Source organism: Atta cephalotes, assembly GCF_000143395.1.
Source record: "Atta cephalotes unplaced genomic scaffold scaffold00032, whole genome shotgun sequence".
NCBI classification, from domain to species: Eukaryota; Metazoa; Arthropoda; class Insecta; order Hymenoptera; family Formicidae; genus Atta; species Atta cephalotes.
The window spans coordinates 2259973-2270165 of NW_012130096.1; the positions used below are offsets into that span (position 1 = coordinate 2259973).

General features: G+C 37.5%; 1 protein-coding gene across 1 annotated transcript; it reads right to left on the bottom strand.

The window, feature by feature from the left end:
* Positions 1-916: 916 nt before the first annotated feature.
* Positions 917-8772, bottom strand: LOC105621166 (single-minded homolog 2). Its single transcript, XM_012202636.1, has 9 exons — positions 8762-8772; positions 7740-7921; positions 4273-4334; positions 4068-4157; positions 3259-3435; positions 2995-3179; positions 2801-2907; positions 2359-2512; positions 917-1952 (listed from the first exon to the last, which is right to left on the bottom strand). The coding sequence occupies exons 1-9, from the start codon at positions 8770-8772 to the stop codon at positions 917-919; spliced, it is 2004 nt and encodes a 667-aa protein (XP_012058026.1).
* Between the last annotated feature and the right edge of the window lie 1421 nt (positions 8773-10193).

Below are 10193 nucleotides of genomic sequence, written 5' to 3' on the forward strand. Positions count from 1 at the left end.
CGTGTGCCTTGGCAGTCTNAAGTATATAATATNTGTAATATATGTATTACATATATAATAATATATAATATTATATACGTAATATATATAATATAAATATATATACACTTGGAATATACGCGTACGATGCGTACTATTTATCTCAAAACGAATGTTCTCGCATAAAAAGCGTATACCGGAGATAAACGAAATGATGTACGACTTTTTTTAATCGTAGATTATTGTAAACACCGATGTAATCAGTCTATGTTTATATACGTGTTTTATATTAATGAAGAATTTACGATTCGAGAGTAACATATAAGATGCCAAAGAGACGTAAAGAGATAAAAGAAAAAAAAGAGAGAGAAAGGGAGAAGACGAACGAGCGTGTAGAAAATTGTGTAACGCGATACCGATAGAATTTGGAAGAATATACTCCGTTGTCTGTGACAAAGAGATGTATGTAAGTACGACGCCCTTTTGTGTTCGTATTTGATTCTCTTGACGCTCCCTCAGTCGCATTCACACACACATTTCCCATATTTCCGCTTGGTACATAGATACTATTCCTTACCTTCATCTTTTAATTTCTTCTCTAATTTCTTACATGAATTTTACTTTTATTTACGAACTAACTGGTATCCGACGTTTACTTACGCTTTTATTATAAAAAAAGATTGTAGGAAAACTATCCAAGGAACACTATAAATCAAGAGAAAATCAATGACTTTTCTTTGACATCATGAAAGTCAAAATGATAACTTTTTGTTATAACATTTGACTGTTTATTTAACGTTAAAAATCAAAATAAAGTCATTTTGATTTTTTGTTGATTCTTATGTTCTTGTATAAATTTTCCCTACTCTTGTACTCTTTTATTGTTCCCTAACTTTTACTGTGTATGGCCCCTTCAGATTTATACGTATTTTCTAATTTATTTCGGGAAGTCCTTGCTGTCGTTCTCCGTGGACTGTCCCTTTCTACGTGGTAACTGTAGCGTGATGGGCTGCACCGTGTCTTGATGCTGCTTCCTAGGCTGGGCAGCAAGATGGCCAGTTGTGGTGGCCGCGATGCTGCTGCGATGGAAGGTAATCTTCAAGTTTGGCACGTGCTGTTCGGTGCCAGCCCAGTCAAAGTTGAAAATGGGCGCCTCCGGATGTCCAAGTGTATCCGAGTCGGGCGTGTTGACCGGCGTGGTCGGCGTGGTGATGTATGGGCTCAGTTCCTGATGTACCACGTCTGGCACCCTCTGCAGCGCGTCCGACCACGTCGGGTTGGTGCTCCAGTTCTCCAGGGGAGTGGTATCGGGCGGTGGCGGTTCAGCAGCCGTGGTAGCGATCGAGGATGATGGTGCAAGCAACGTCTTCGTCGACAGCCGCTTATGCAGCAACAAACCGCTCCGTTCCGTACCACAACAGTAATCTCGATCGAGGTCGGTAAGGTAATACTTAGTGCTGGGTACCGATAACACGTCCGCGCAGCCGCTGGCGTATTGTGTGCTGTGACATTGCGCGAATTTCGCCCGATAGCCGGCCAGATGTAGCGAGTTCTTATGGTACTGCTTATGATGATATCTAACCGCGTCATCCAGAGCATGTTGTTGATGACCAGAGATCGTACCCTGGATGCCTCTACCCTCATGCTGCTCTGCGCCACTTATAGACATATCCACTGGCTCCGCGTCATCTCGTAGAAGTCGTCTGTTGGGATAGTCTGTTGATTGCGCGATCTTCGAGGCACCATGTGACTCCGTCTCGGACCGATCCGAATGTAGAGATGGTGAGAGCTGGGCATCAGTATCGTTGGAATATGTCCGAACGTATTCTTGAGCTTGATTGGTAACGGGTCCTGTAGAGGGATAAACGGTGCCGCGACTTTGACCGCTGGGACACAGCCCGTAAGTGAACTTTGTTTGAGACGAATATTGGTACAACCATGAACTGGAGCGCATTACTTCTGCCTCTTTGTCGCTGTAATTATTGTATGCGCGATATTTACATGGAATTTAAGAATGATTAACTATCAGATCTGTATCAGATCTGTATAAGAATGATTAACTTTCAGATCTAAAAATTTAGATTGATACAGATCTGAAAATAAATTCTGTCGGATTTTAAATTTATGTAGGAAATTCAAATATAATGAGCAATGCAAAAAATGTTGCCAGTCTAACAATTAGTTTGAGCGTCCTACATAATTATTTTGATATCTAACAAAATTTGTTTTCAAGTTTAGTAAATTTTTAAATGCTTTAGCAAAACCATTGTTTTCTATAAAAACTATTTTAAATTATATTACCCGATTAAATTAAATTAATATAAAATTTCATTATTTAATAGAAAATTCAAGAAAACGATAAAATAATTATAAACGTACGTGAGTACTTGATTCGTGCAAACAATTATAGGATGTTGACATTCATCGGAGGTGTCTTTGACTTGCAGTACGCAATGGACCCAGAACCATCTCCCGGAGCGACTTTGTAGTTTCAGTAAAGCGGTGGTGGATCGCTCCTGATCAGATTGAATGACTAAAATCAAATTAAAAAGAAAGAACAATTTAGAATACAAAAAAAAGTGTCAGAATTTTGTTTCGAAACTACACAACAATTGTCCGTAGAAATATTTTCATTTTCTTTCTCAAGGAACATAACAAAAGAAAGTCAAAATGATGATTTTTTTTATTTTGATGAAAATCAAAATGATGATTTTTTTAATTACAAAAATTTATTAAGAATTAAAATGAAGTCATTTTGATTTTTGTGAACTTTTGTGTGTTATTTGGGTTCTCAAGAGAATTTTTTACAGCCAGCAATTACCAGTTTGATGCTTGCAATAGGCAGTCCTTATAGAATCCCAATGAAGTAGATTGTACCATGATACGTTGACCAGTTCAGCTCGCGTGTACTCCAAATGACTTTCCGCGCTACAAAAAAAAGAAAAACATTTAGGAAAACTGAATTTCGACAAAGTTCTGTAATTTTTAAAATTAATGGTGAATTATATACATTACGTTTTATCGATATGCAAGTACTTCATATCCATCGAATGAATCGTGGTGAAGATATTCGTCGCACCTTGGACGATGCTCTCTCGAGTCTCTGGCAGGACTACCGGAGTACAGGACGCCAGAAAAACGAACTCGTTACGATTGCAAACGGGAACGAATGGCAGAAAGTGACCCTCCACGAGAATTACCTACAAATAGAAGAAAATAATGCGCGGTATCTGCGAAAAATGAATGACATCTTAAAGTTAATCGGTGGGTTTTAATCACCTTTTGATCGCCGAATCGCAGTTGCCTCCGAGAATTTCTCGATACATTGATTCGACACAGAAATAATCTCCTGTCGCTGGGAATGGGACTGTTTCGGGATAATTGATTTTGCACGATCATATGATCCTGCTTGTCGATCACGTCGTACACGCTGTCTCCGTGAATGAGCAAATCTTCCTGGAAATCTTTCATCTTATTACGATTCGTTTCAAATCAACGTTCATCTTGCTAACACGAAACATTTACATAGAAAGAACAGTTTTGCTCAAGTATTTAAAAATTTAACTAAGTAAATCTTAAAATAATTTTGCTGGACTATCAAAATAATGTAAAACACTCTGTTAGCTGGTTAGAATATCAAAATTTTTTACAATTATATAATACATTGTTCATTTAAATTTTCTACATAATTATTTTGGCTGGGGCAATGTTTTTAACAATAAATTATTTATAGATTTAAGATTCTCATTAACAATTCAAATTATTAATATTAAAAATGCTTATTATTAACATCAAAAATCGTTTGTCCATTTAATAAGTAATGTTACACTACTTTGATATTATTCATGATTGCGTTCGAGATTGAAAAAAATTTCAACGATCTGTTTATAGAATTATGTATACAAATTCACACGTAAATATTTATGTACTAAGATCTGTTTTGCTCAAAACAGGATTTCTTTTATTTCATTTTAATTATTTTTGTAGTTTAATAAAATTATTTTAAGATTTATATCGTGTTAAATTTTTAGATATTTCAGTAAAATTATTCTTTCCATATAAACGGTTAATTTTTTTGATGAAATTACCATAGAATGCCCGAGATAATCCGCCGCATTTTCTGATATGTATAATAATTTGCCCTGCTGCGTCATCATCATAATAAAGCCGGACATCGCCTGGAAAAAATACATAGTCTGTATCCCATAAATGTATGATAAATAATGAATAAATAAAAAAATACGATTACGCGTAAAAATAATTAAGCGATTGATATAAATTTAAAATAATTACTTTTGAAAATCCTATATTAGGTGTTGGAATATTCGAGGACTCGGACGGGCAGTTTTTCAATGCTGAAACGGAAAAATAAAAAAGAATCAAGACTGTCAAGATAAAAATATGATATTTAAAAGAACAAACAGATTAATATTATATCATTATATTCATCATCATCATAATATTTATTGAAGAACCAAAATAGCATATTGCGTCAGAAAAAAAAGATAAATCGCTATCAGTATATATACATATTGTTACAATGTGGGTTTACAGTCGGTAAGAGAGCGATAGGCAAGCATCGTTACTTCTATTTTTATTTTATGCAACGTGCAAGTGCACTCGATAAGCCTATCTATCACGAACTGTAAAAGTTATTCTTTTTATCCTAGAAATGTAAACATAAATCTGGAAAAATGTAAAGAATATAGCTGCAAGATTGCACAGAAAGATTGATTTTGCTGAAATAGATCTAAAAACTTAATTCCTTGTAGACCTGAAAATAATTTTGTTGGATCAAAATAATTATATAAGACGCTTAAACTGATTTCTATGACAACTGCAGTGTTGCTTATCATGTTTGACATTCTTGTGTAATTATTTTGATGATCCAACAAAATTATTTTCAGATCTGTATTAGGCTAAATTTTTAAATACTTCAGCATCGTCCTTTTTGCATAGAAGCTGAGCAATCAATTGAAAAGTATCATCGATCCGAGGTCATCAGAATGTTACCTTCTATCGAAATTCTAATTAAATTCGATATTCCAATTTCAAATGTACAATTATTAAGTATTCCTCTTATGTTACATTTTCATAGATATCGATTCCTCGTTCTTCACATGCTGTTTTTACGCCTTATTGTGTTTCGAGTCTTAATCACGTGCTATAGTCTTGGGGCACGCGCGGGCTTCCAACAGACCGAAGAGAGAGGGGGGGGGGGGAGAAGAAGGGAGAGAGAGAGAAAGAGAGAGAGAGATCCATTTCAATCTCGTATTTTTTCACGCGATTACTCGCGCGCTTGCCACCCTCCTCGCACGGGGCTTCCCCGAAAAAGTAAAAAGGGGAAAAAGGTATGCATCGCGCGACGAAGAAGAGAAAGAGAAGGGTGAGGAAAAATGCGTATGCTAATGCAGCACGGCAGCGTTTACTAACGGCGCTACATGGGACTATAGTACTCGATATCGCGAGACAATGAGCGCGAGAGAGAGAAAGAGGGAGAGAAAGAGAAAGAGTGAGACGGCTAGAAAGGGGGTGGGGAGGTTAGGGGGCAAGGAGAACAGAGAGGAGAACGGAGAAGAACGCGCGCGAGAGGAAGGGAAGCTGTAGCGCGGGCGGCAGAGGAACGATAGAGAGAAAGAGAGAGAAAGAGAGAGACACAGTGAGAGGGGGACGCGATGCGGGGAGGAGGAGTGTGGGTTACAGGAGCGTGAGAGTGTTGTTGCAAAGGCCGACAGGTCAGCGGATCACCCGGAACTCGCGCTTAGACTCCGCTGAGTTTGAACGCGCGCCGGCCGATCTTGCCTTCTTGCATCGCTTCGCTTCGCTTTGCTTTGCGCTCGCCTCGCCTCTCCAGTCTCCTCTCTTCTCCTCTCTTCTCCGCTCCTCTCCTCTCTTGCGAGTCTCTCTCGTTGTTGGTACCCACCGGGATACCACGTTCCCCGCCGTCTCTCCCTGTGTCTACGAGAAGCTTACAGCCGGGTTACCCGGCCGACTCCCGCAACCGAATAGAAATTCTCTTTTGCGCGGATCGTTTGAGCGGGTCACCAGCCGATTACAGCCTACGAGGCGAGGAGAGATTGAGGACCGCGAAAGCGGATTCTCCAAATTCAGTAAATATCTCGGTTTGAAGTGTTTATTTCGATAATGCAAAGACGACCAAACATTTCTCGATTAACAATAATAACGAACGCTTTCTGTATTGGACAGATTCAAAATCACATTTTGTTATCTTCTTTTACATGTTTTCTTGTGACTTTTTACAAAACGATGTCAAAACAACCTTTTTTCATCGAGACTAATAAAAAAAAATTATAAAAAACTAATAGTGTGTCTCAATAAAGTTTCATCTCTTTTTTTATCGATAATTTTTCAATCATTTTTTATTGAGTGATTCTTATCAAAATTAATAATAAATTTTCTTGCATTGTGTATGCATTTCTGAGATAACTTTCAAAGATTCTTCAGTTAAAATATAATTTTGAAATGATTTTATTCTCTCATGCATATTTTTTAAACAAATGAAACAAAAATGTTGCTATCAACAGTGATTGCAAGAGTTATTACATTTATTATTTATGCCTAATTATGTTTAGAATTTTTCGTCAGAATTTAGAAACATTTTCACGTGTAAGAAATTTATTAATAATCTTTAAAACAATAATTTGCTGTATTTGATGGTTTCTACAATTTTTATACTTGTTACTTATGTCTAATTGATTAATCGAAAATTACTCGTTGGAATTTAAAAGAATTTCTACGTGCAAGATAGAAATTTATTAATCTTTAAACAACAATAGCGTAACTTAGTGTATTTGACGGTCTATACAATGTATCCCGGTCATTATGTACGGCAACAGTACGCTCGAGCACCAATGCGCTCGCTGAAATATCAGAGTAGAGACGCGGGGAATTGCATGGCACGAGCGCTTACCGGCATTGAAGTCTCGGACGATGGATGTGAATTACTATAAAGATATAGTAATCGCGAGATACGCCGATGGACTCGCTTTATCACGTTCTTTATTTTATGGAGTAACAAGTTGATGTGACGCGACGCGCGTATTAAATCAATTTCCTCGATGTATTACACACAAGTAAGCTGAACATTTAAATTAATAATTTAACAATTTCTAATAATAATAGTTATACTAAGATCGATATTAAATTTGTATCTAATATTAATATTCAATTTATCCTATTGTTAATTATCATCGATGAACATTTGATATCTAACGTTGGTAATTTTTTTATAATTGTGTTAAAAAATTTAAGAATGTAAGAAGTATAAAATTAAAATATTGCATTCAACAATGAGTTATTATACGGAAAAAACAATTTTGTTAAAGTATTTAAAAATTTAACAGCTCTGAAAATAATTTTGTCAAAATAATTGTACAAGACATTCGAATTAGTTGCTAAAATGTCAAAACATTTTGCAGCATTCCTTGATTTTCTTATATAATTATACTTTGATGACCCAAATTATTTTCATCTCTGTATCTATCTAATTTTTTAAATACTTTAACAAAATTCTTTCCATATAACATTTCAATATTTTTCCGCACAACTCAGGACATTTTAAAACTTCAGAATCGAGTAAATATAACGTGTCGCGCTTCGACATCTATACGAATTAAAGCTTTCCTTTTTTCCAAATAAAAACTTGCCGATCAGAGAAAAGTTGCTCGTGACTTCGAGACACGTAGAAAGTAGAGAGCTTTAAGATTTAAAGGTGTGAGCAAATTCTCCGTTCGCCATACCTTGCTGAAAGTAGTTGGCTTTTCGCAGGAATACGCAGACCAAGGCCATAAGCTGCAGCTGGGAAAGCCTCTGGCGTGTCGAGGGAGGTAACGGCAGTAAGTCACGTAGATTCGCGATTTCGGCGTTTATCAGGTCCCTTCGAAGTTTGCTGGCGCCTTTCGTAGACTTGCTCGCATCTATCCTTCAAGCACACGCTGATGTTACCGTCATTTGCCGCGGCACGCGCGTGCGATACGCACGTGCGTGTCGCGCCGTACAACGCGCATTGCGTATTCGTTCCGGTTTTATTTCGCGAAAAACTGTCAGCGGCCACCCACTGTTCACTTCAACATCCCGGAATCGTGACATCTCATACTTCAGCAAGGATGAACATCCCGAGTCCTCTGGAACGTCCGCTGTGCATCTCGGCGGTTATAAAGGAGAACTCACCCCCGAATCAACTCGAGAATCAACGGTTTATTATCCATTCAATTTCTTACAATTAACGTCATTTTTATTTTATTAATTTTCCAGTCGGACATCACTAAAGAAGCAAAAGTCTACCTCTCGTGGTCCAACGTTTTTTTCACTGCTTTCTTAGTTCAACTGAATCATTGATGTCTAATTGTGTGTTTTTTCAAAGGATTTTTGGACTTTAAAAGATCTAAAAAAATTCCGGTACAACTCTCTTTCAACATTCAAGAATATAATTCTACAATGATAGGACTAAAACGTTTTCCATTTTTCCAGACAACACGCAAGTCTAAAAAGGAGACTTAAGACGTCTGACAGACCTGTTAATGACATCTTCAAGAAGTTTTGTGTCCGCATTTTGGACATATTGTTCTCTGGGATTCAAATTCGAAGCAGAATAATTAAAAATAGAAAATTCGCCTGGATCTTGAAATCCTCAATTGGACCACGGAGGATTCGCGACGCATCTAATGCATTCAGAAAAGTCGGTGATCATCCTTGCTGAGATATGAGACGACAACTTCAATAAAGACGATAAGGAGGGTGCTGGACCACGGACGTAACTTACCGATTGAACATATTTTGGTAGCCAGGAAGACATTAGTGGTCGATCACTGGTAAACAACGAGCGGGGGGACATCCGGGTCGGCAGGTTCTCGCGAAACTGCGGCTACGATCTAACATCCGGGTCATAACGCGCAACTACACTGAACACGTGGATGGACTGGCGGAGGCTGGTTCTCCTACCACCACCGACGTCGCCGCTACCACCTTCTCCTCCTTCTTCTTTTTCTCCTCCTCCTCTTCCTCCATCTCCTCCTTCACCGCCATCACCTCCTCTTCATCCACCTACTATTTCGTCTTCGCCGCTTCTCCAGCCTTCTCTTGCTTTCGTTCGCGGTACCGAGGTCTTTCCCTCTTCCATCGTCTCCACCTCCTCCGCGCCGGTTAATTCTTCGGTCTCGCTTTTACGTTTGCTCGCTGCATTTACTCGCTCGCTCTCGGGTCACGATCGAGAGCGCGGAGTCCTGGTACCTCTACCACTGCCATCAGCCCACCACCGTCGCCACCACCTCCGCTACCGGTTGCTCCGTCTCTCTTTTCTGCATGCGGTTTCTGCGCGCAGCTCGCGACTGTCGCTCAGCTCAGCTTGAGAAATTTTCGGAAACTATTATGCAATACGCTAACTACGGTAAGCCCGATTAACAAAAAGACAAATGAAAACGTCACATCCACCGTTAGATATCGAAACATGGTAACCCAATACTGTATTAAATAATACAGTATTGAGTAATTCTGTTATTTTTAATTTCGCTGTGTGTTAAAATATAAATCAATCTATTTCTGTATACATATAAATTAGATTCAAAGTAAATATTGTCCATATTAATGAAACGAATTTAATAAATAATAAACTAAATTTGAGACAAATTTAATTTTCTTGATTAAATTGTTCAACTTCATTGCTTTAATGACTCAAATTAATGACATATTGTAGAAGCAGTGGCGATCTATAAAAAAATTAAAAATTATTAAAAATAATTAAAAGTGGATATAATTTGACATTATGAATTTAATAGTGTACGTTAAGAATTACAAATAATATCTAAATATGTACGTAAAATTATCAAAATACTTAATTTTCTACAATTTTATATATAAATGTAAAGAGATGAAAAAAAGCTTATTTTAAAACCCTGATTTTGTTATAACTGTTATAGAGACTATTTGTAATTTAAAGATTTTATAATTTAGGGAAATATTTACATTTATCTGCAGACAATGCTGCGATTATAATAGTCGTGAAAGTGTAAGTTTTAATGTTGAATATTGTACACGGAAGTGTATAATTTGATTTAAACTCTCGAGGGGGGCCGCCGGTCATTGCACTCCAACGTGTTCGAAGTCGCTGTACAACCCCTGGTTTAAATACCGTTGGAACTTTGTCGGCGTAAATCCTGTGGACGCTCTCCTCTCTTTTTCTCCCCTCTCTCTCTCTC

Excerpts from the sequence above, each read along its gene's own strand:
- LOC105621166 (XM_012202636.1), bottom strand. Across the intron at positions 4,335-7,739 it reads AGCCAACTACTTTCAGCAAG|CATTGAAAAACTGCCCGTCC; the intron begins GTATGGCGAACG and ends TTTCCGTTTCAG. Across the intron at positions 2,513-2,800 it reads CTATTGCAAGCATCAAACTG|TCATTCAATCTGATCAGGAG; the intron begins GTAATTGCTGGC and ends ATTTGATTTTAG.